The sequence below is a fragment of the Ovis canadensis genome, chromosome 1 (assembly GCF_042477335.2).
Source record: "Ovis canadensis isolate MfBH-ARS-UI-01 breed Bighorn chromosome 1, ARS-UI_OviCan_v2, whole genome shotgun sequence".
Classification (NCBI taxonomy): domain Eukaryota; kingdom Metazoa; phylum Chordata; class Mammalia; order Artiodactyla; family Bovidae; genus Ovis; species Ovis canadensis.
Window position 1 is genome coordinate 123709311 of NC_091245.1, and position 26169 is coordinate 123735479.

Sequence of the window (26169 nt, forward strand, 5' to 3'; positions counted from 1 at the left end):
TATAGTTTTGGAAACTCAGGTCAACCTGGCCCTGCTCACAGCCTCTCGGAAGATGGTGTGTGGTCCTGCCTCCCCTGGCCCCACTTCCCTTAGGACTTTCCTTCTGCGGCTGTTTTATGGGTAATAGCTCCAACTGCCCTGAACCGTTAGATTGAAGGAGAAAAGGGAAGTTTGCACAGCCCCCTTTGTCTGGTATTTGCAGAATGTCTAATGTTCTGTCTGATATACCACCTGAAAAGGGCAAGTCTAGAACATTGTGTGTGTTTATGTGTGTGTGTGCTTTTTAAAACTTTTTCAAATGCAGCAGAGGAGCAGAAAGACCCTTGGAATATATGCTAGGACAGCTGCAGCTGATGCTTACCACATCTGAAGTTGCCTAATCTCTGCTGGGTGGGCCCCTTGTGGACCAGAGGTGCTCAAACTTGCGCGTGCATTCCAGTCACCTGGAGGGCTTGTTAAAACCCAGAGCTTCTGACTGAGTAAATATATTCTCCGCTGTGTAATGAAATACCACAAGTGGAATGGCTTAACTCAACACCCACTTATTAGCTGGGAAGTCTGGAGTCAGAAGTCAGGGTGTGTAGTCAAGAGTCGGGGTGTGGTGTGGCCAGCTTCTATGCTCCAGGTCATGCAAGGCTAGCATCAAGTCACGGGTGGAGCTGCCTTCCTTTTTGGAGGTCTGGGGGAGAATATACTTTTGCAGACGCTCAGATCCCCATTTCCTTCCAAGGCCACCCTCTCCCCTTGAGGCGACTTACATCCTTCCTCCGTCAAACCAGTGATAAGGGATCTCTCTCACACGTCAAATCTCTGACTTCAGAAAGAGCCTGGTCTCTTCTAAGGACTCAGCCTGGCTAATCGCCCTTTCGCAAACTGTGTGGTGTGGCACTGGAGAGGGGAATGGCAACCTGCTCGGGTGTTCTTGCCTGGAGAATCCCATGGACGGAGGGGCCCGGTGGGCTGCAGTCCATGGGGTCACAAAGAGTCATAAGCCAATCGGGTAGAACCCATCGTGGCCATGGTCTTAGAGACAATGTTATGCCTGGCGTGTCCACCAGGGAAGGAGGACAGTGGGCCATTTTAGAATTCTGTCTGGTACAGAGGTGGGGCAAAACTGTGCACTTCTAACACATTCCCAGGCAAAGAGATGCTGCTGCTTTGAAAGTACATGTGAGAGCTACTTATTTAGGCTAATTGTACCACCTTTGACTTGTGTTGTTGTTGTTGCTAAGTTGTTGCTTAGTTGTTGCTAAGTCGTGTCTGACTCTGACCCCATGGGCTGTAGCACACCAGGCTCCCCTGTCCTTCACTGTCTCCCAGAGTTTGCTCAAACTCATGTCCATTGAGTCAGTGATACCATCCATCCAACCATCTCATCCTCTGCCACCTCCCTTCTCCTTTGGCCTTCAATCTTTCCCAGCATCAGTGTCTTTCCCAGCGTGTGGGTTCTTTGCATCAGGTGGCCAAAGTAGTGGAGCTTCGTCTTCAGCATCAGTCCTTCCAATGAATATTCAGGACTGATTTCCTTTAGGATGGACTGGTTGGATCTCCTTGCAGTCCAAGGGACTCTCAAGAGTATTCAACACCACAATTCAAAAGCATCAGTTCTTCAGCACTCAGCTTTCCTTATAGTCCATACATGACCACTGGAAAAACCATCGCTTTGACTATATGGACCTTTGTTGGCAGAGTGATGTCTCCGCTTTTTAATATGCTGTCTAGGTTTGTCATAGCTTTCCTTCCAAAGAGCAAGTGTCTTTTAATTTTATGGAAGCAGTCACCTTTGACTTAGATTGTGCCTAAGTTACAGAAGAGAAAACTCAGTTTTACGTCTAGAGGTAATATTCAAAATGTATAGCAACTAGGACCTTGTGGGCACTGACCAGTCAGAAGAGATATCCACCAGTCAGGGCAGATGCTGTCGGTGTGTAACCACTGTGGTCTTCCTGGGTGGCACCCATTGATGGAAGAATCCCAGCAAACGAGGGCTGGAGTCTGTATTTATACCAGAGCTGGGACTTTGGCTGCTCCACAAGCTAAGATTAAAGAGGAAATGTCCCAACAATGCTAAGACAGGAAAAGAGGAATAAAGAGATGTCTTACTGATTCCAAAATTGATTCATCTTCAGTTGATTCATCTTCTTTTCATTCTATCTACTCCATGTTCTATAAGCTCCCTCAAGGTTAAAATCTGGATTCGTTTCCTATTTCTGCTGTAACAAACTACCGCAGTTTTAGTGCCTGCAACCACACAGGTTTATTATCTTACAGTGCTGGAGGTCAAAACGCCAAAATCACTCAGTGGGCTAAAATCAGGAGTTGGTTTCCCTGCCTTTTTTCAAGTTCTAGAGGTGAAAACATTGGTTCACAGGCTCACATCACGTCAACCTGTTTCCATCATCATATCAGGGACCAACTCTGACCTTCCTGCCTCCTTCTTACTGTCCCCAGATAATCTCAAGGTCATCTCTTATGTTAAGGTTCTCAGTTTAATCACACCTGCAAGGTCTCCTCTGCTCTGTAAGGTCGTGTGTTCAGAGTCCCAGGGATTAGGACATGGATGTCTTTGAGAGGCCAGTCTTCAGCCCGCCTCACTATGCAAGGCCCATAGTTACGTGGATCACAACAGCAGACACTTTCCTAGAACTTCCTCTGTGCCAAGCCCTTTTTAGACATTAGGTCACGACTGTCACAACCACTGTAGAGGCAGGTTCTGTTGTTATGATCCTCCTTTTACAGACAAAGAAACTGAAGCACATGGGAGTGAAGAACCTTGTCCGAGGTCACACAGCTGAGAAATGTCAATGCCAGGGCTCCAACCCAGACAGCCGGGCTCCAGAGTCCATGCTCTTTCCCACTCTCTTACATCCTTCCCATCCATGGCCAGGTAAAAAGCAGCCACTTTATATAAATGACAAAAAACCAGAGTCACCTTCCCAACCTCAACCCCTAACCTAACCATCCATCCTCTGCGTTTCCCTCTGCCTGTGAAGGATCCTACCCTTAGTGGGAAAGCAGTCCATCGGTTCGGTCTTTCCTTCCCTGCCATCCAAGTCTAATCAGTTACAGAGACCTGGCCACTTCTACCCATCTCTGAAACATTCTTCCAGTTCCTATTTTTGGGAAACAAACCCCCCCGCCCCCGCACTCAGCGGCTTACAACAGCAGCAGTTTATTTTGCTCAGGAATCTGCAGTTCCGCCGAGGTGACTCTTCTCGCCTCCACATGGCGTCTGCTGGGTTTGCCTGGCTGGATGCCGGGGAAGCCACTCCAGACGCCACACTCACACAGTTGGCGAGTTGTGCCAGCTCTTGTTTGGTAGCTCAGCCAGGGCTTTGGGTCAGGGGCTTCAGTTCCTCTCCACGGGCTGCCTGGGCTTCCCGACAGCATGGTGACTGGTTTCCAAGAGAACAAGGCGCAGTGTATGGCCTTTTATGCTCTAGCCTCAGAAGTCACATGATGCCACTTCCACCCTGTAGCATCTGTGGTTGGTGTTCATTCACTACGTCGTGTCCAGCTCTTAGCAGACTGCAGCCCGCCAGGCTCCTCTGTCCATGGGATTCTCCAAGGCAGGAATACTGGAGCAGATTTCCATTCCCTTCTCCAGGGGATCTTCTTGACCCAGGGATCAAACCCAGATCTCCTTCTTCGCAGGCAGATTCTTTACCATCTGAGCCACTAGGGAAGCCCCTAGTATCTGTTGAGACTCTCACAAAGGCTCACCCATGTTCAAGGCCAGAAGAGACGTAACTGTCCTCTTGGTGGGGGAATGACAAGGTTCTACAAGAGCATGTGAGAGGGAAGGTTTGTGACAGCTCTCTTCAGAAAACTCCATCTGCCAAAACTGCCTTTGTAGCAGCTCTCTGCATCCTCCCCACACTGATGGATACTGTATTCAAAAACCCCAGATTGGGTCTGTGAACTAACCGAAGATCTTGTCTAATAAGTTCATTTATTTTGATATTTTTACCAAAATATTAAAAATGTAGCCACATGTACTGCATGGTTGTTTTGTATTTTAGAAATAAATCAAACTAACAAAAGTAGGATTTCCCGAGAAATCCAGGACATCAGATTAATAAATACCAACACTTAACCAATGCCCCTGGAGAAGGAAATGGCAACCCACTCCAGTACTCTTGCCTGGAGAATCCCATGGAGGGAGGAGCCTGGTGGGCTGCAGTCCATGGGGTCGCAAAGAGTCGGACACGACGGAGCGACTTCACTTCACTAACCAATGCCATGCCAAAATACAGGCACTCAAGTTTCTTCAAAATCACATTGTGTATGTCTTTAATAAAAAGCAACTCCTTTTTTGAGTTGGCATGATTGTGGATGAAGAAAATGTTAACTTTCCTAATACCTTTGATGCTTTCAAACTGCGGTGCTGCAGAAGACTTGAGAGTCCCTTGGACAGCAAGGAGAGCAAACCAATCAATCGTAAGGGAAATCAACCCTGAGTGTTCACAGGAGGGACTGATGCTGAAGCTGAAGCTCAAATACTTTGGCCACCTGATGCAAAGAGCTGACTCACTGGAAAAGACCCTGAGGCTGGGAAAGACTGAGGGCTGGAGGAAAAGGGGACGGCAGAGGATGAGATGGTTGGATGGCATCACCGACTCAATGGACATGAGTCTGAGCAAATTCTGGGAGACAGTGAAGGACAGGGAAGCCTGGTGTGTTATAGTCCATGGGGTCACAGAGATTTGGACATGACTGAGCCACTGACCAACAACAGTACCTTATATTCAGGTAGTAATGAGAAAATACAGGGCTATATCCTTTTCCTTCTCATTTAAAAATCTAACCCTATTTTTAAGGCCTTAACCCACAGGACTTTCCATAGCTTGACTAATTGGGTGTTGAGACAGGATCATCACTGATCCCTACCCTCCACCTCCGATATCCTGAGCTTTCACTGTCTGCAACACAGATGGCTCATGTATATTATCTCATGACTAGAGTTGCAGTCTCATCTCACAGGCTATGACGTTAAGCCCCTGTAATGGCAGGAACTGTGTCTTAGGCATCTGAACCCCCTCAGAGTGTACTGTGTGTCTGTGCCTGTGTGCTGGTCACTTAGTCTTGTCCAACTCTTTGAGACCCCATGGACTGTAGCCCACTAGGCTCCTCTGTCTATGGAATTCTCCAAGCAAGAATATTGGAGTGGTTGCCATTTCCTTCGCCAATGCATGAAAGTGAAATGTGAAAGTGAAGTCGCTAAGTTGTGTCCAACTCTTAGCGACCCCATGGACTGCATACCAGGCTTCTCTGTCCATGGAATTTTCCAGGCAAGAGTACTGGAGTGGGTTGCTATTGCTTTCTCCATAGTTTAGTGGAGGAAGCCAATTAAATGTGATAAAGGGAATTCCCTGGCAATACAGCTGTTAGGACTCCGAGCTCTCACTGCGAGGGCCTGGGGTTTGATCCCTGGTGAGGGAAATAAAATACCAGAAGCTGTGAGGTGCAGTCAAGAGTATGTGATAAATACTGAACACTGGAGGTTCCCAGTGTTATGAGACTATGTAGTAGGTGTAATTTAACCCAGCCGTGTAATCTGAGAAGGCTCAGAGCAGATCCTTAATAAATGGTGGTTGAACGATCAACAAATGAGTTTTCTTCAGGCGTGGAAATCTGTTCTTAACTCCAGACAGCCCACACAAGATGCTGCTCAGTGTAGATGCTTGAAAACCAATGTCTTATCTGCAGGTAGGGAAACACCTAGCCCTGGGAGAACCCACCTGTCCAGGGAATTTTACGCAGTAACTGACTAGCTGCCTGGAATTTCCCTCTTAGTAATGCATTCACTTGTAACTGAGACTTTGATCTTCAGAAGTTGATGATTAAATGCAAATTCTTGGGCAGGTCTTATACATTAAACTGCTGTCATTGTGAACACAGTCATGGGGAAAGGTTTATTAGGTAATTCCAGTCAAAGCTATATTTTTTCCAGTAGTCATGAATGGATGTGAGAGTTGAACTATAAAGAAAGCTGAGCACTGAAGAATTGATGCTTTTGAACTGTGGTGCTGGAGAAGACTCTTGAGGGTCCCTTAGACTGCAAGGAGATTCAACCGGTCCATCCTAAAGGAGATCAGTCCTGAATATTCATTGGAAGGACTGATGTTGAAGCTGAAACTCCAATACTTTGGCCACCTGATGTGAAGAACTGACTCATTGGAAAATACCCTGATGCTGGGAAAGATTGAAGGTGGGAGGAAAAGGGGATGACAGAGGATGAGATGGTTGGATGGCATCACCAACTCAATGGGCATGAGTCTGAGTAAGCTCCAGGAGTTGGTGATGGACAGGGAGGCCTGGTGTGCTGCAGTCCATGGGGTCGCAAAGAGCTGGACACGACTGAGCAACTGAACTGAACTGAGTCTTATTAGAAGGGAGATGCAGAAGGCAGGATTGTCTCAAGAAGAAAGGAAAAGATTGGATGTGATTCTAGAGCAAAAGGACAGAGAAAAAAAAAACCGCAGCTGAGGAAGCAATAGGTATGGAAACTTGGCAGGACAGAAAAGAGCTCTGTAGTTTTGCTCTGAGAAGGCACTGCCCTGGGGGACATTTGAACGACCTGGATGGGAGACCTTTGCCCCAAAATCAGATATTCTGTGCTGACCATACTATGGAGCCTACAGAACGTGTGAGGTCTGCTCAGCCCAGCGACTCACACTGTGGAGCCAGATAGAATCATAGGACCCTGTGCTGGCCAGTGCATGACCTTGATTCCAGGGAGACAGGCTCAGTCCACACACTTTGGACATTTCACCAGCTAAAGTGGGCTGGCGGGAGACCTTATCAAAGGTAAACAAACTGAACATTTTCTGGTGAAATCTGTTTGTTAAAGAAATTTAGATTAGAAATGGGATTCTCCCCACAGTTGAAACTTCCACATATTAATGAGTTAAAAACACAAGGCTGGGGAATAATGAATTAAAGGTCATGACACCAGTGTGTGCATGCTCAGTCACTCAGTCATGTCCAGCTTTTTGTGACGCTGTGCACTGTAGCCCTCCAGGATCTTCTGTCCATGGAATTTTCCAGGAAATAGGTTGCCATATCCTCCTCCAGGGGATCTTTCCGACCCAGGGATTGAACCCACATCTGCATTGACAGGTGGGTTCTTTACTACTGAGCCACCTAGGAAGTCCCAGGACATCAGACTGCTATGTAAAAAAAAAAAAAAAAAAGGAGTAGATTTCCTCTCTAACCTTCTGCCTTACTTAGTGTATCTGTTAACCATGGTCCTTGACCCAATATTGACATAGAACACACAGTGGGGAGTAGGGGAAGAGAAAAGCCTTTTTTTGTTACAAAAATAATAAATGTGCATTGTAGAAATTCTAATAAGTCCGAAGAAGTGAATAAAAGAAAGCACTGCAATCTTTCTTTTCATCAAGATGAAGTCACAGTAGTAAGCACTGCTTTGAAAACTGGGGTTTTTTCCCCCTCTAAATAGCAAGTTGTGAACATCTTTATTATGTCGTTAAATAGTTTTCACCTCCTTCCTGTGAGGTATGAGTGGCTCTGTAGTGTACTGCTGCTGCTGCTGCTGCTAAGTCACTTCAGCCGTGTCCGACTCTGTGCGACCCCGTAGATGGCAGCCCACCAGGCTCCCCCACCCCTGGGATTCTCCAGGCAAGGACACTGGAGTGGGTTGCCATTTCCTTCTCCAATGCATGAAAGTGAAAAGTGAAAGTGAAGTCGCTCAGTCATGTCCGACTCTTAGCAACCCCATGGACTGCAGCCTACCAGGCTCCTCCGTCCATGAGATTCTCCAGGCAAGAGTACTGGAGTGGGGTGCCATTGCCTTCTTCGGTAGTGTACTGATACAGCATGTTAATAGCTGGTTTCTGATCAGATGATTAGTTTGTTGAAGGAGATCAGCCCTGGGATTTCTTTGGAAGGAATGATGCTAAAGCTGAAACTCCAGTACTTTGGCCACCTCATAAAAAGAGTTGACTCATTGGAAAAGACTCTGATGCTGGGAGGGATTGGGGGCAGGAGGAGAAGGGGACGACAGAGGATGAGATGGCTGGATGGCATCATGGACTCTATGGACGTGAGTCTGAGTGAACTCCGGGAGATGGTGATGGACAGGGAGGCCTGGTGTGCTGCGATACATGGGGTCGCAAAGAGTCGGACACGAATGAGCGACTGAACTGAACTGTGTTATTTGCATAAAGAACAGTGCAGAGAATGTATTTGCATCAAAATCTTTTCTCACAGCTCTGAGGATTTCCTTAGGACAAACTCCCAGGAGGGATTCAGGGTTTTTGTTGACCTGGTTTATACTCAAAGTTTAAACTGTTGGGTTTACTGCAGTTCACTTGGGGCTTCCCAAGTGGCACTAGGGGTAAAGAACCTGCCTGCTAATGCAGCAGACATAAGAGATGAGGGTTCAATCCCCAGGTCCAGAAGATGCCCTAGAGGAGAGCAGGGCAGCCCACTCCAATATTCTTGCCTGAAATATCCCATAGACAGGGGAGCCTGGCAGGCTACAGTCTGTAGAGTTGCAAAGCATTGGACATGACTGAAGTGACTTAGTACGTACAGTTCACTACCATATTCCTTTAGAAGTTCTTTACCTGCAGAGATGAGCTAATTATTTGGAGTGGCCTCAGTAGTATTTTCATGGTGTCCAGTTTAAGTCAGTCATATTTATGAGAAGTTTCAGGTAATTAACTTATGTGAAGTGTGAAAGTCACTCAGTCATGTCCGACTCTTTGCGACCCTGTGGACTATACAGTCCATGGAATTCTCCAGGCCAAAACACTGGAGTGGGTAGCTTTTCCCTTCTCCAGGGGACCTTCCCAACCCAGGAATCGAACCAGCGTCTCTGGATTCTTTACCAGCTGAGCTATCATAACCCTAACAAACCTCCTGCACAATAACCTGTGTCTCAGAGTCCAGGAGCAGCCAGTGACTGTTGGGTTTTTGGTTGGTTGTGGGGGGGTTGGTTACAGGAGCAGAAGAAGGGGCTCAGCCAACCCTGGCCACAGATCACCGAGTGTGCCATGGAATTTCACCCCCGCAAGGGGAGTGCTAGCAATACCGCAGCCTCTGGGGCAGCTCACACTCAACGATGAAGTCAGGCTCCCTCTTCCTGAGAGTTCTTTTCACATAAGAAGATGGATCAAACTGTATCCGAGAATCTTACAAGACCACTTTAAAACACTGTCTTCTCAAAAGGATCTTTTGAAAAGTATCTTTAAAAGCCTCCCCCTGAGGATACCCGGGCCTCAATCTACCTTTAGATCGTCTTTCTAACTCGTGTTGCCGAATATCGGTGGTAACCAAAACCTTCCATCTCCATTCATCAATAAGCCAGTTCTGTAGAAATCCATCAGTGCTGATTCTCAGCCATGCCATGCACCTCCCTGGTATGTCCTAATCCTATCTTCCCTAACAATTGCTAAAGAAACCAACTGTGGTTTGTAAACGTTTGCGCGGAATCTAGGTCATCTCCATACTAGCGTCCCCACCATTCACTTGCATAAGAGTATAATTTCAGGAGTGAAGAGAACATACTGCAAATGCCCACGGAGTCACCCACAGAAATGCGATGTGTCAGAAAAAAATAAAGAATTGCTGTGTAAGGAGGAAGGGACGTGCTCTCTCTGTGTATTATTTGGAGTAATTATTTGACATAGAACATTTTGAACCTAGGGATGTGGATGGGTAAGCTGCTTTGTGTGTGTCCCTACCTCTCAGTGTCTGGCTCAAAGCAGGTGACTAATCTATTTTGATGACTTACTAAATTAAGCCAGAGGCCAAAAACTCATGACTCTGGGGTCTGGAGCATGGAGTGGTTGGTATTTGAAGAGTAGGGGCTTAGCCACGGGTTCGGCCATTGCCACATGAGCATCTGGGCTCTGAATTGCCACATCTTCCTTTTTTAAAAAACAAACATTTTATTTTTTTAATACCAAAAACATTTTGTACTGGGGTATAGCCAATTGGCAATGTTGTGATCATTTCAGGTGAACAGTGAAGGGAATCAGACATACATATACATGTATCCATCTTTCTTTTTTTAATTCCCCCCCTCCTAAAAAGAAATTCTATTTCTCTGTGAAAACTCCCAATTTTTTAATATTGGCAACTAATAGTTTTGTTTGGGGGAAGGGTGCTGCCAGTTCACAACCAGCAAACTAACCTGAAGGAGAAAAAGCAGCTCTTACTTTTCAGACACTCTGGTGTAAAGAGGGGTGTGCAAATTTCAAGTCACTTGACAGAAACACCCCGGTCTTGTAACGAACAACGTTGGCGTGACTGTCCTTATTTTTTCATGGTGACTGTCAATAACCAAGATGCGATGTCTTGTTTGTCCTGTGTTTATTATTGTGAAGTCTGTTTTGAATCATTGTGATACCCACACGGAGGTGACAGGGTAGACTTCTGCCGGCGACTTATCATCAGATTTTAAAATAATCCTTGATGATGAAAATGTGAAGTGTGAAAAGACAGCATGCCCTATGGTCCCCTGGGTAACTTCCCAACAAAGTCATGGAAATGGGGCCTGTGGGTGGTAATGGAAAGAGTAGGTAAGAACACATAATGCTTTTCTCTTCTCCCGCACTTGGCAAAACACGATTTCTGAGCTGAGAACCTGAGATTTAAAACCAGGTGCAGATACAAGCTCTGCAAAGCCAAGTTATTGAAAACTGAGTTTTCTCTCTGCTATTAAAGATGGACAGATTTTGGTCTGATCTCATTCCTTCCCCCTTCATCTCTCTTGACCTTTGACTCTGATTCAGCCAGTCACTGACCCAGTACTGATGGGGTGTCTGTGGGCCTGCAGCACTGTGCCGGGTTCCCTGGGAGAACTTACCAGAACCAGAACCGGATCCGGGCCAGCCTTGAGGCAGCATACTTACCCGCCAGAGTTTGAGCTCTGTCAGTTCTTCCAAGATGAGTGTGGAACATAGAATGAGACAAACAGGGCTTTTCTACCAGCATCCACACGACAGTGTCACACTCATCATTTGAATGTAAAGGGATTTACTGGGTGGGAATGAAGTAGTCTAGGGTTGGAAAAGCTGTTTGGGGCTGGAATGGAAAAAATAAAAAAGCAGGTCCTGGGGACTAATGAAGGCTTCCCAGGTGGCTCAGTGGTAGAGAATCCACCAGCCGATGCAGGAGAGGCAGGTTCGATCCCTGGGTCAGTGAGATCCATCCCCTGGAGGAGGAAATAGCCACCCACTCCAGTATTCTTGCTGGGAAAACCCCTGGACAGAGGAGCCTGGCAGTCTGAATTCCAGGGGGTGGCAAAAGAGCCGGACACAACTCAGCAATGGAGCGCACATGCATGGTGACTGAGGGGCACAGGAGCAGCCTGCCACCAGCCCACCCCGCACAACTGTTCTGTCCAGGTTGCTGTCACCACGGGCTTGTGCCCTGGCTTGAGAACAGCCTCAGAGCAGAAGTGGAAAATCAATCATTAAAGCAAGGTGTGTCTGGAAAGGAACAGACTGAAGAGAGCAAATAAGGAATGATTAGTTAGTGTGGCTGGTGCCCCAGTCATCTCCAGATAAATGTTACCTCCTTAATCCAAGTCATCAAGTGTAGTTTAGGTTTGCCTATGGCTATTTCTCCATCTCAAGAATTGCAAGCAGTGAATTTCCAAGAAGTGAAAGAAGGGTGGTTAACCTTCACGTCTTAATGCTAAGGAAAGATTTAGGTAATAAGGAAAAAAGTTAATGGGATTTCAAGTGCACATGGAATTTAACAAGCAAAATGAAATCTTGGATGAACTGTGACCTGTCTTTTAAGGTATCGGTTTGAACACGCTTCTCCTCTCTACTTTTCCCCATTGGTTATGTTACTTTATGTCTTTTCTTTCCTTTTTGGCGGGGGTGGGGGGGTGGGGGAAAGGGGTGACTGCATGCTTTTCTTTATTTCCACATAAACTTTAACAGAGCATGATTGCTGTTTGGCTAAAACACACCTCTAGCATTTTCTGCCTCTTGAGAAACCTATATGCAGGTCAGGAAGCAACAGTTAGAACCGGACATGGAACAACAGACTGGTTCCAAAGAGGAAAAGGAGTACATCAAGGCTGTACATTGTCACCCTGCTTATTTAACTTATATGCAGAGTACATCATGAAAAACACTGGGCTGGAAGAAGCACAAGCTGGAATCAAGATTGCCGGGAGAAATATCAATAACCTCAGATATGCTGCGATTCATGGGGTCGCAAAGAGTTGAACACGACTGAGCGACTGAACTGAACTAAACTGATGCAGATGACACCATCCTTATGGCAGAAAGTGAAGAGGAACTAAAAAGCCTCATGATGAAAGTGAAAGAGGAGAGTGAAAAAGTTGGCTTAAAGCTCAACATTCAGAAAACGAAGATCATGGCATCCGGTCCCATCACTTCATGGCAAATAGATGGGGAAACAGTGTCAGACTTTATTTTGGGGGGCTCCAAAATCACTGCAGATGGTGACTGCAGCCATGAAATTAAAAGACGCTTACTCCTTGGAAGGAAAGTTATGACCAACCTAGATAGCATATTCAAAAGCAGAGACATTACTTTGCCAACAAAGGTCCATCTGGTCAAGGCTATGGTTTTTCCAGTAGTCATGTATGGACGTGAGAGTTGGACTGTGAAGAAAGCTAAGTGCCAAAGAATTGATGCTTTTGAACTGTGGTGTTGGAGAAGACTCTTGAGAGTCCCTTGGACTGCAAGGAGATCCAACTAGTTCATTCTAAAGGAGACCAGTGCTGGGTGTTCTTTGGAAGGACTGATGCTGAGGCTGAAACTCCAGTACTTCGGCCACCTCATGGGAAGAATTGACTCATTGGAAAAGACTCTGATGCTGGGAGGGATTGGGGGCAGGAGGAAAAGGGGACGACAGAGGATGAGATGGCTGGATGGCATCACTGACTTGATGGACATGAGTCTGAGTGAACTCCGGGAGATGGTGATGGACAGGGAGGTCTAGTGTGCTGCAGTTCATGGGGTCGCAAAGAGTCGGACACGACTGAGCAACTGAACTGAACTGAGCATTTTTACCACTGCGGCCGTCACTTTTGGCTAAAAAGAATAGGAAGTTCTATGATATCACAGAAATACGATTTATTTGTACACTATCTTATACTAATCTATGAAGAGCATCAAATGATATTTCAGGCTTTTCCAGTTTTTTCCCAAAGTATCAAAAATGACCAAGGCTGAAATTTCGTTTTAACACATTACTGACTGGGGAATTTTGGCAGAAACTTAACACCTGTGACGTGAACACACCTCCAGTCAATAATGTGTTATTGTTTCTTCCGTGTTGTCATACAGATTCAGAAGATTAATGGTTATGAAACATGAAGATGATTTTCATTAAAGAGGGTTTTCTTGGCCCAGATTTAGAATTCATAGGCATCATCCTCTGTAGGGAGAGGCGAGCACACCCTCTGGCCTAAGGATTTCTGGTTGTATGTGTGTGCCCTCAGTCACTCAGTCGTGTCTGACTCTTTGTGACCCCATGGACTGTAGCCCTCGGGGCTCCTCTGTCCATGGGATTTCCCCAGCAAGACCACTGGAGCAGGGTGCCATTTCCTTCTCCAGGGGATCTTCTTGACTCAAGGATCAAACCCATGGTCCCATGTCTCCCGCATTACAGGTAGAATCCTTACCCAGTGAGCCATAGAGTAAGTTCTCTTGCCTAAGGGGTTCTGGTTAGAACCTTCCAAGTCCATCACAAAAAAGGCTATCAGTATCAGCTCTGTCTTTCATGCATTTTCTTTCATGCAAAAGCCCCTCGCTGTGGCCGAGCAGATCTTACTGGTCACAAAGCAATGCCATGAGCAGTAAATTTCTGACCCGCATCTGGCTCTGCCCCCCTCCCCTGCCCATCCCCCCCATTACCCCTCAGGGATAACAAAGATAGAAAGAAGAATAGTTTTTATTCTCTTTTTCACACCTGATCATCACGAAAAAAGCAGGTTGGGAATTTAACCACACTACCGTAGAGACAATAGGTCTCCAAACATTTTTGATCATGAACCTCATAGATAAAAGATTTTTTTTTGATAAAAATTTTTGAGTGCAACTGCCAGTAAAAGCATTTAATTTGTAAATTCTAGACAAATTCTACCCTACACTGTACACCTTAACAAAACATACCCTAAAAACCGGCATTTTAAAAAAGACCAGTGAACATCTATTAAATTGTTCACGTTCTGCCCAAATGACAAAGGGTTGTTGAGACCCTGGCTGTAGACCCCTAAGGAGAGTCACATGCCTCTGGGAGTGTCTATGGGGGGGTCTCAGTCTAGAGATGGTGGTGAGCTGGTGGTTCAGCCCCTAGCCCAGACACCCACGAGCCACTAAGCTGCAAGGAGGGAGGAAGTGCATCCCGGAATGTGATCAGCACCCGCTGAGCAAACGTGTGCCTTTACCACCTCCTGCATGAAAAGGAATGGCGTGGTCTTTGTTTAAATCAAAGACACGGGACACCCTCCAGTTAGGAACACAGATGGCCATGGCTTTTTGATGGCTGGTGGATGCTGGCTCTTTGCTTGTCTCAGATGGACCATCCCTGGTGAAGTCCTGTAGCGCTGCCAGGTAAGAATATAACTAGGGTATCAGGCAGACTGCATGGGGTGCCTGTTGTGGGACAGGGACATCACCAGGGTTAAAGGTGGGAGAGAACATGAGGCCTGGAGGGGTGCCTCCTAGAGAAGGGGTTTTCAATGACGGGCTTTGAAGGATAAATAGGAGTTGGTAGGCAGAGAAGAGACGAGGAAGGAGCTCACTGAGGGACCCAAGGAAAGCAGGCAAAGCTGAGGACTGCCTAGAGGAGACATGAGCTCCGCAATCAGAGAAGGCCTCATGCTTTAGGGGCACCTTTGCCCCCCAGCCTACATTTTCTGAACCCAGACACTGGAGTAGTTTTGCAGCATGGAAATCCCTTCATGCCCCTCCTCTACTCAAATCCTTCTGACATCAGCATGCAAGCCAGAGACCTTCCAGTGGCTAAAAGTCTCACGTGGCCTCACTCCCAACCACTCTGTCCACATTCCTCCTCTGCGGCGCACCCTGAGGCTCCTGCTGGGTCTGGAATGCGCCAGGGGACTTGGTGCCTTCTGTTCCCACAGCCTGGAATGCTGTTCCAAGCATCCCACCACTTCACCCCACTACTTCCTTTAAGGCTCAGTGTACCCACCTGTCATCTTCTCAGGAATGCCTTTCCTGGGGAGTCTGTTTTCTCTTCCTTTCTTCCTTCCCTCCTCCCCACTTCTTTCACACTCTTTCTCACTTTCTTTCTCCCTTTCTCAACTTCAATTATTCCTCTTGCCACTGACCACTATTGAAACACACTATGTATTTTACCCCTTTATCTCATTTCTTTCTCTTTTTTTTCATCTAGAATATTAGCTTCATGAGGGCAGAAAGTTTTGTCACCTTTGAACCCTCAGTACCTGGAACTGTGCTTAGATAAAAAATTGGGTAGATGGATGGATGAACGGATGAATACCAAGCGAAAATCTTATCTTTAACCTACAGAGCAACAGGAAGTCCCTGAAATCTCTATAGTCTTAGTAGGAGAGGAATGTGAACAAGTTCGGCTTCGGGAAGTTTTTTGTTCTGGGAATTACACGCTATCTGGGAGCAATAAGAAATTGGCCACAGTGAGGCCAGTTAGAAAGTTACCGTGGTTGCAGAGGGCTGCCTGAAGCGGGGTGCAGGAGGGCCAAATGCGGGGGGTGGTCCAGGAAACCTAGAGATATCTCCACTGACCAGCAGGCCACCTAGGAGAGGAAGCTGTGCAAGATGCCAGAGAGACTTAGAGAACGTAGATGGGGAAATACCAAGGGACAAGGCTGCAGTGTGGCAGTGGTTCCAGGGCACAAGCAGGGACTCCGTGGTCAGAGGATCAGGGTGAGTCCTGATCTCCCCAGCACAGTGAGCCCATCTGAACCTCAGGATCGTTATGGATGAGACAGGAGCTAGAAGCTCAGCACATCAACCACTGATAGTGTTTCGGGCACCGTCCTGGGCTCTCTGCCTATGTCACGTGGTTCAGTGTTCACAGCCACTCGGAGTCTGACATGAACCTGGTTGACAAGGTGCGCACAAGAACGTCCCTTCGGTGAAGAACACCTCTTAAACTGGGGAGTGATCAAGACGAGTCAGCGGCCGCTGTTTTTTTCTTTCGTGCAATAACTTAGGTTGGGGGAACCATGCTTCACATCATAGTCGGAAGGACTGTGAATATTAACAGTGAAGCTAGACCCTTATCTCAGAAGCTGAAGGCACCACTAAAATGTGAGTTTCCTTGCCATTCAAGATAAACACTCTGATATCTTTGATCTCAGTTGAGTGTGTCATTTTCCCTCCCAGGAGATCTTTGCAAATGTCTTCATCCTCTGCTGTGCTCTGCTTTGCGAAACACAGTCAGAACTCAGTTTCTCTCTCTGCTCATCCCATGGAAGGCTTCACAAGTGGCACATTCTTGGCGTGGTTGTGAACCCCTTGGGGTGTGTAGCAGGTGTGATGAGGTCATTTTCTCAGCTTTAGGCATGCTGTAATGGGAATGACGAATTTCAACATAAACCTCATTTTTTCCTCACTGAAAATAGAAACTTCTTAATGAAAATATGTTCTGACTGCTTGGAGCCAGAAATGCAGGTTGAAGAGCTTCATTTCAAATTTTGAACGGTATGAATGGAAGAAATGCAAACCATCTAAAGCATTCAGTGGACAAAAGCATTTCATTGTGCTTTTCTAACTTCTGGTTGCAGTTTTACTATTTTAAGTGCAATTTTTAGCGTGCTTTTCGAGAGTTTTAATGAGACGTTTCAGTGGGCACTGTTTTCTTCAAATCACTTACATCCAACTTGAAAACGAATTAAGAAGGTAGTTGAGTTTCCAACCACAAGAAATATACAAATACCATGTGTATTAGTCGCTCATGTCCCACGCTTTGCAACCCCATAGACTATATTTTCTGTCCATGGAACTGTCCGGGCAAGAATACTGGAGTGGGTTGCCATTCCCTTCTCCAGGGGATCTTCCCAACCCAAGAATCAAACCCAGGTCTCCTGTGTTGTAGGCAGATTCTTTATCATCTGAACCAACAGGGAGCTCATACAAATACCATAGGACGTTTAGAAATGCAAGTTTGTGTGTAACAGACATACAGTCCAAGATGGACATTCCTAAAAGAACTTTCAGGTGAGCAAATGAAGTGCCAGCTGGGGCTTTGGAACACCACGAAGGGTCCATGCTCTGTACCTCTCATACCATGGGACACTTGTGCTATTGGACCCTAGGTGGCTTCTCTCCTGGGCCAGGGCTCAGGGACACTTTATGACCCAGTGATTTTTGCCAGCATCCAGTCTAGCCTCCCTACAATCAGCGCCACTTTGAGCCCCTTTCCCTGATCTAGAAATGGAAGCACTCAGGTTCCCTAAATATGATTCAGAAGGAAGTGAAAGTGTTAGTCATTTAGTCATGTCCAACTCTTTGCGACCTCATGGACTATATGCAGCCTGCCAGGCTCCTCTGTCCATGGGATTCTCCAGGCAAGAATCCTGGAGTGGGTAGCCATTCCTTTCTCCAGGGGATCTTCCCCACCCAGGGTTCAAACCTGGGTCTCGTGCATTGCAGGCAGATTCTTTCTTTACTGTCTGAAATTCAGATGGAGCTCACCATCAATTCAAAGGCAGGTACAGAATGGCATGTGTTGGGAGGCTTTAGGGACGGCCTAATGAAAAATCTATCACTTAGCACTGATTTCTTTGAGCAAAGACAGTTGAACCATCTTCAAATACCTCACGACAACTTTTTTTTTCCCATCCATATAATGAAACCATGGACTTCCCCCACTCCCCGCCCCCACAGCTCAGAGGGTAAGGAATTTTTCCCTGCAATGCAGGAGACACTGGAGATGTGGGTTCAATCCCAGGGTGGGGCAGATCCCTTGGAGGAGGGCACGGCAACCCGCTCCAGTATTCTTGCCTGAAAAATCCCATTGACAAAGGAGCCTGGCGGGGCTACAGTTCAAAAGATTGCAAAGAGTCAGACACCCCTGAGCACACATGCCATGAAACCACAATTACAAATTTGAGTGAGTTCAGTGCTGTTGTCTCAGATGAACAGAAGCGTTCCAGGTTTGCCCACACAATTGAGCTGGAGCTTCATGTCATGACTTTTAATAGGAGGGGGAGGCGAGTGAGGAGGAGATGGAGAAATGAGCCTCTTCTGCCTCCTCTGATCCCCTCTTAGCTCTTGTTCCCTGAGGCAGACTCCAGGAGAGAGAGGCGAGGAGGGACAGGCGCGCTGGGTGGGTAGAGTGCACCTCTGTGTCTTCTACCTCCTTGTCCCTTTCCCCGTTGCCTCCCTCCACCAAGGCCTCCCATACCAACACTGCCACCAAAGCCTGCACGTGCCCCCAGGGCCCCCTGCGGCCTCTGCGCTGAAAATGGAGCCAGCTCAAGTGCACAGCCCCTGGAACCAAGCCAGCGTGGCCCTGTCCTCTTGGTGTTTGATGCATCCCATAAAGAACCTGCCTGCTAATGCAGGAGACATAGGAGACACAGATTTGATCCCTGGGTTAGGAAGATTGGAGGAAGAGATGGCAACCCACTCCAGTCTTCTTGCCTGGAAAATCGCATGGACAGAGGAGCCTGGTGGGCTACAGTCCATGGGGTGGCAAAGAGTTGGACACAACTGAGCAGACACACATACACACACACACACACACACACACGTACATGATTTTACAGCATTCAAAACTTTTCTAGATCTTTTGCATTTAAATCTCCTGGGTTGGGAGTTACAGGTAATTTGGCAAAGCAAACACCATAACTGGTCTCTTACATAACCCTACAACTGGCAGCAGGGAACCACACACGGAGATAAAACAACCCTCACTCATCCAGGAAGACTTTGCATTTCCTTTTATGGAGGGATAAATACTCCAGTTTGCTCTTTCCCGTTGCATATATCCTTTTCATTATTGGCTGACTTTAATGAATCTTTGAAGTTAATTTTTACATGTGAACAGCAGGGTTCCACTTAACTTTTGGAAGCTTAAGAGGTGTCCATGTGTGCCTCTAGACTAGAGAATGTTTTTCATAAATAACGTGACTGCGTTTAGGTGATAATGAAATTGGAGAGGGTGGGAAGAACCTAGCACTCAGACCGCCATAGGGACCAAAACTGACACAGCACTTGGAAGTTCAAAGAGCTGCAGCATTTTAACGGGATTAAGGGGTTCCCTGGTGGCTCAGCAGTAAAGAATTGGCCTGTCAATGTACGAGACTCGGGTTTGGTCCCTGGGTCGGGAAGATTCCCCTGGAGAAACAAATGGCACCCCGCTCCAGTATTCTTCCCTGGGAAATCCCATGGACAGAAGAGCCTGGTGGGCTACAGTTCATGAGGTTGCAAAGAATTGGACACAACTTAGTGACTAAACAACAATAACATTTAAGAGAGATAAGCAAAAAGGACCTGCTGTATAGCACAGGGAACTATAGTCAATATCCTGTAATAACTGATATGAGAAAAATCTGAAGAATAGATACACATACACGTATAACTGAATCACTTTGCTATACACCTGAAACTTACACAACAGTGTAAATCAACTGTACTTAAATTTTAAAAAAATAGTAAAATGAAAATTTGGGGGAAAAAAGGAGTTGTAGCCTTTTCAAAGAACCGGTATCCTGCTATTCCAGTATGCTTCTTCTAGACCAGACCTCTTACCTGCAAAAAGGCCAACTGAACTAGCTTTTCAATTATACTATCCATTCTTTCTATTTCATCATCCTTTCCTATTTAAAACAAAACCGAAAACACTCAGTCTCTGAGTCTCCAAGCAGACAGCCTCTTAATGTTTTCTTTCTCAGCTTCAGAGGTTCAGATTACTCTAAAATGTTTTCGAATCTTTTTTCCGAATTCAGTAGGCGTTAGAAAATGATGAAAGAGCTGCCTATTCCTAGTTGTCCAATTACAAAGTTTTCCAACGAAAATCCTAGGATCACTTCCCACATTCTCACTATGAAATACAAGTGGGAATTAGGACATTCATCCAATAAAATTTCATCAGAAAAAAAAAAAAAGGTGGGGGGGACAGGGCACATTTCGAAATGAATTCTACTTTTTTTCTTTGAAAAACAGAGGTCATTGACCAAGACAGATTTCCAAATGTTTTCTCTAATATCCCAGTGTATGAAACTTTGATTTAAGTGTTCAGGAAATTACAGGGATCAAACCATTCCCCAAGACTTCAGTTTCCAGGTTTCTCCAAGCCTTGAAAGTTCCCCGCAGGCTAATTACTGTTTACTGCTGTAGCCCTTCCTGCTTCTGTCTGTAACATTTTCCATCCTAAGAAGGGTCGTCCCATTCAGCGGCGGAGCCTGGTGACTGAGTGGCTGAATGGAATTACTACCAGTGGAAACTATGCTGCAAGAGGGAGAGATAAAACAGCTGCAAAGCAAACCTCGGCCGTTTTTTCCATCCTCCCCAAGCGAAGTTAATTAGCATAGGGAAAATGACTAAGGTGTTGACGTCACCTCTTTCCAGTAGAAACTTACACTCTGTCCCTGTCCGCCTGCGAGTCAAGCAGGGCTTGACTCAGGAATTTGGTGTCCAAACAGGATGCCCTGGAAGCAGTGCTTTTTTTCCCCCGGAGTTGGGGCGGGGTGGGGGCGGGGGGAGCCGGACCTCGTTGCTTTATAAGCGCCGGCTCGAGAAAGAACCTAACAGCTTCGGGTAAAGGAACTCCATCCACTTGGGGCTTGACCGCGGGAGTCGCTGTAGCTCTCACTGTAAGAAAGCAAGATGCACTTTAGAAATTTTAACTACAGTTTTAGCTCCCTGATTGCCTGTGTGGCAAACAGTGAGATCTTCAGCGAAAGTGAAACCAGGGTAAGGCTTCTGATATAATGTAATTTTTTTAAAATTTGAGACAGCGATTTCAAAGCATGATGTTAATTGGTACTATTAGCTGAGATAGTTGGTGGGGATGTGTGGTTCTCGTTGTGGGTTTTGGGGTTTTTGAAATGCATCCAGAATGCTTTGAGCCTTCAGAATCAACAGGTGTTGCCTGAGGAATTAGCTCTGAAGGAATTTTTTAAAGCTCAGTATTTAAAACTATCTCTGTCCCTTGGCCAGTTAGTAAGCAGGGTTCAGCATGGTGTTCGTTTCATTCTTTGTAGATTGTAAGTAAACTTTTGGAGGGAGGACTTTCTGACAGTGCACAGAATGTTTCACTTTGACATCTCGAGTTCAGGATACTTTGATTTTATCTTAGGAAATCACTATTGTAGAGATATTTGAATGTTTGAAGTAATTATAAGGACCTGTCTTCAACTTTCTAGGTTTTTCCAGGTGGAGAAAGTGCACCCATAGCAAATAATAAATAGATAGATAAGTTAAACATTGTACCTCCTGGAAAGCAGCTGTATAACTAGTGATTTTAACTACTATGCTTTACTTCTTCATTTGATTAAAATGCCAAGATTTCCATCAGTAGCTATGAAGCTATCTAACTGATCTCTAAAACAAGACTGTATAGCAATGAATTCTGTGTTTTCTCTTTAGGGGGCAGTGATCATGTTATATCCTTATACCTAAAGCCATACTGAGACTTGGGACGTTTTCTTTCTTTTTTTCTTAAATCAAATTTAACTCCCTAATCATGTAGTCTGCTTACAAGCCAGAATCGTGGTTTTTTACCTAGATATTAGAGCATGGTCTTTGTGTACGTGCATGCTTGTTAATTCACTTCAGTCTTGTCCAACTCTTTGCAACCCCATGGACTGTATGTAGCCTACCAGGCTCCTCTGTCCATGGGATTCTCCAGGCAACAATACTGGAGTGAGTTGCCATGCCCTCCTCCAGGGGAACTTCCCGACCCAGGGATCGAACCCAGGTCTCTTAAGTCTCCTGCACTGGCAGGTGGGTTCTTTATCACTAGCGGCACCTGGGAAGCCCAATCTATGTGTAAACTTACTACAAAGTCTATGTACCTAATATTAGCCTTATGTGAGTAAAATCACTGTTTACTCATTTCAGTAGAGAAGCCACCCAACAACTGTAATAACAAATGAGATTATTTTATAAAAGAACGGTAGGAGAACAATACGAAATTAACAAGGTAGTGTGGGTTCTCTTGCACTCTGGTCTTCAGCCCTGACTTGCCGTCTAAAAATATCCATCAAACTCATCTCTCTTAAGTTATGAATCATAACTCCAAACAGTTGGTCACAGTGCCTACGGATGAGGTCGTGTGAAATTCCAAATCCGCACAGACACCCTCACGCCCCGGACTCACCCGTGCTCCACAGAGGGGCGGAGACCAACCGAGTCACCGCGCGGCCAGATGAACTCGAAGCTTGAGCGTCTGCTGCGCCTTCACTCTCCTTCTGTTTCTCCGTGTCACCTCTCCTGGGAAAGTCACAGACTTTTCCATCAACTAACAAAACCCAAGGAACTGGAAGAGAGAAACTCTGTGAGCTCTTCCCACGTCTCCTGGTGGAGACGCCAGCCAGGAGGAAAGGCAGGCCCTGCCCCGTGGAGCCCTGCCCGATGGAGCAGAAACTGACCAACCACCCATCCATCCGGAGGCCCATCCCCTCCTCCACTTCCTAGTACCAAAAAGTCTCAGGGACGTTCTCCACTTCTGCTGGAATCCTCTCTCTGCTTTGCAGAAACAGCATGCTCTCTATAGATTTCCAGAGTCCTTCCAGGCCTCCTTGTCTCGCCAGTCACCTGGGTAGAGGACACGCTGCCTGCCTCAGCCCCGCTCTCAGCCACCCCCATTGGCCTCTCACCATCCCCAGAGTTTAGTCTGCAAAAAAGATTCAGAAATCTGGTAACTGACAGCCCCTGCACAATCTTCCTACAAGTTTCAAGAGTGTCCATAACACCTTCCCCTCTGGTTGGAAAAGATGGCAGTGGTCTCCCAGTTCCCCAGAACAACACCCCATTCAGGACCCAACCCGGTGGTGGGGGGGGGGGGTGCTCCTGCAGAACTTTTCCCAGGATCTGATGAAACATTCTCCTGAATCTAGGCTTTTAATCATTGAACTCAGGCATTTCAGTTCTCAGATCTCATGCTGTTTCACAGTGTTCACTAGTTCTTAAACACTAGCGCTAAATGTGTACCTGTATTAAAGCCAGTGTATAGAAACAGGTTCTTTGACAGTACATTCATTTTTAAAAACCAGTACTATTTTAGAGAGTTAAAAAATGACAGACTAAATGGGAAAATACCACTGGGAAACTTTTTTTTAAACTGCTTCCTTTATGTTAAGAAATGCAAGGCCTTTTTCTACAGAGTGAAGTAAGTCAGAAAGAGAAAGACAAATATCATATATTAACGCATATGTATGAAATCTAGAAAACCAGTACTGACGATCCGATTTGCAGGGCAGCAAAGGAGACACAGACGTCAAGAACAGACTTGTGGACACAGTGGGGGAAGGAGAGGATGTGATGATTTGAGGGAACAGCATTGAAACATACGCATTACCGTATGTAAACTAGATAGCTAGTGGGAGTGTGATGTAAGACACAGGGAGCCCACAGTCAGAGCTCTGTGACAACCTAGAGGGGTAGGTGGGGAGGAAGGTGGGAGCGGCTTCAAGAAGGAAGGAACATATTTACGGCCGATTCATGTTGATGTATGGCAAAAAACATCGCATATTGTTAATCCTCTAATTAAAAAAAAAAAGAAAAAACAAAAAAAGGCAAACAACCATAGGGAAAATGTACCTTTACCACCTAGAGGGCATTAAAAAAAAAAAAAAAGAAATGCAAGCCTTTTAAAATTAACTTTATTGTTTCCTAATTGAATTAAAAAAAATTTTTTTTCAAACTAGCTCCAGTGTTTGAAAGCCCTAAGTAATATTTGATGGACAGGGCATTGTCCTAAGCAGAGTGGTGAGACTGAAGTTCACTGGATTGGGAGGATCATGGAACAATAGGATCTGAAGTTGGAAGTTCTTGAAACAATGAATGATTCAGTTTCTCCATAAGAACTGTAATGAAGCCATCCAGTCAAAGGTCATGTGCAAGTAGATTCCAATTCCTTTCATTTTTTATTTTTCAGGCCAAATTTGAATCCCTCTTTAGGACTTATGACAAAGATATCACCTTTCAGTATTTTAAAAGCTTCAAACGGGTCAGAATAAACTTCAGCAACCCCTTATCTGCAGCAGATGCCAGGCTCCAGCTACATAAGACTGAATTTCTTGGAAAGGAAATGAAATTATATTTTGCTCAGGTGAGTGTATTTCACTGATACCCACACTTCCCCCTTCTCCCTCTCACCCTTAAAGTGAAAGAAAGCAAAGTCGCTCAGTCGTATCCAACTCTTTGCGACCCCGTGGACTGTAGCCTACCAGGTTCCTCCGTCCATGGGATTTTCCAGGCAAGAATACTGGAGTGGGTTGCCATTTCCTTCTCCAGGAGATCTTCCTGACCCAGGGATCGAACCCAGGTCTCCCGCATTGCAGGCAGACGCTTTACTGTCTGAGCCACCAGCTTTCCCATAAAATAGAGTATATATCCATTGTTGTTGTTACCATCACTAAGTTATGTCCACCTCTTTTGCAACCCCATGGACTATAGCCTGCCAGGCTCCTCCATCCATGGGATTTCCCAGGCAAGAATCCTGGAGTGGGGTGCCGTTTCTTTTTCCAGGGGATCTTCCCGACCCAGGGATCGAACTTGGGTCTGCTGCATTGCAGGTGGATTCTTTAACCACTGAGCCACCAGGGAAGTTCCTAGACACCCATTACCTATATGTTGATTGAAAACTCCAAGAAATCGTCTTCAGAGGGGCAAAATTCATACTAGAAATGTATCACGTCCCCTGTTTTAAGATAGCACGGTGCAGTTGATCCCTGACCTCATAGATGACCTTCTTGAGTTGAGTGATGATGGGAAAAAGAGTCTTTTCCTGACTGTGGAAGGTGGAGGACCACAGGGTGGTGGGTGTGACTTTGCTAGAACCCCAGACTAGAGAGGTTCTGGCTTTATGCAGGTTCTGAGCAGGGCTCAGTAGCCTGCTCACTTCTGGAGAGCCTGTATCTGCAAACCCGCCCTGCACATCAAGACGGGGGCTGCCAGGTCCGGTCTGAAAGGCCGGGGTGGGGGGGAAATGGGTTCATCAGGCAGGTAGCAAAATGGTAAGAAATCCTTCTGGGAAGCGGGGCTCCAGGCGCCAGGGCAGTCCCAGGTGGGGCAGGGATCTCCAGGGCAGGTTTGCTTTTCCTCTTTCCCATCACCTCCTTCCTGCCCCCGCCCCTCCATGATGGTAGACCACCCACCGTCCAGGCAGTGCATAAACTTCCACTTGACGATGTTATAGACGTCTTAACAGCTTGGCAAGAGAGCCAGAGCCCTTTAGCTCCTACTCCCTGGTGAAAGAGACCCCCTTGGGGGTCCTGAGTTCTCGGGGCAGACCCTGTAGAGGGGCTTCCAGACCCTGCAGGGAAGGCGAACTTGCCAGCCCTGCCTGGGTAAACTGGAGCGGATGCCCTGCCCCCGGTGGATCCAAGCCTTTTGCCCTTCTGCATTTGGTGCGGATCCATATAAGCGATTGCTTAGACCCTCCCATGACCTTTTCTGGTTTATTGAAGTAAAGACATGTTCATTGTGAAATTTTTAGGTGGGGGGGGAGTGGAGGAGGGGCGGGATTATGCTAAAGAACAAAGAAAATACAAAGTGGCCAGATTTGAATGTAAGATGACTCCAAACAGCCCTCCATTCACTGGCATAACTTTTAAGCCCCCAGAACCAGGATCTCGGTTATTGTCCCTTATCATTATTTTTTTTCTTAAAATATGTATCCTAGAAGCTGGGCTTCCCAGGTGGTGCTAGTGATAAAGAAACTGCCTGCCAATGAAGGAGACAGAAGAGATATGATTTGATCCCTGGGTCGGGAAGATTCCCCAGGAGGTGGACATGGCACCCCACTCCAGTATTCTTGCCTGGAGAATCCCCATGGACAGGGGAGTCAGCTGGCTATAGTCCATGGGGTCGCAAAGAGTCACACGACTGAAGCACCTTAGCATGCGTGCACGCATCCTAGAAGGTGCATTTATGTTTTCCTCCCTCCCTTTTGGCATCTGATTCAGAGCCCCAAAGGGGGAGGGAAGCCTGAGAGCGTGGCAAGTCCCCATCCCTGCTTTGCCCC

At 46.3% G+C, this 26169-nt stretch overlaps 1 protein-coding gene across 2 annotated transcripts in view; it reads left to right on the plus strand.

The window, feature by feature from the left end:
• RCAN1 (regulator of calcineurin 1) overlaps positions 1-26169 on the plus strand; it is a 123439-nt gene that overhangs the window by 91625 nt on the left and 5645 nt on the right. The window contains exons 1-2 of one of the 2 annotated variants that reach the window (XM_069577790.1): positions 20529-20891; positions 24079-24252. In XM_069577790.1, the coding sequence (XP_069433891.1) occupies positions 20805-20891; positions 24079-24252 (261 nt within the window). In that variant the 5' untranslated portion in view covers positions 20529-20804. Of the gene's footprint in view, positions 1-20528; positions 20892-24078; positions 24253-26169 lie in introns of those variants that run through there. The other variant, XM_069577780.1, reaches the window with a different exon arrangement.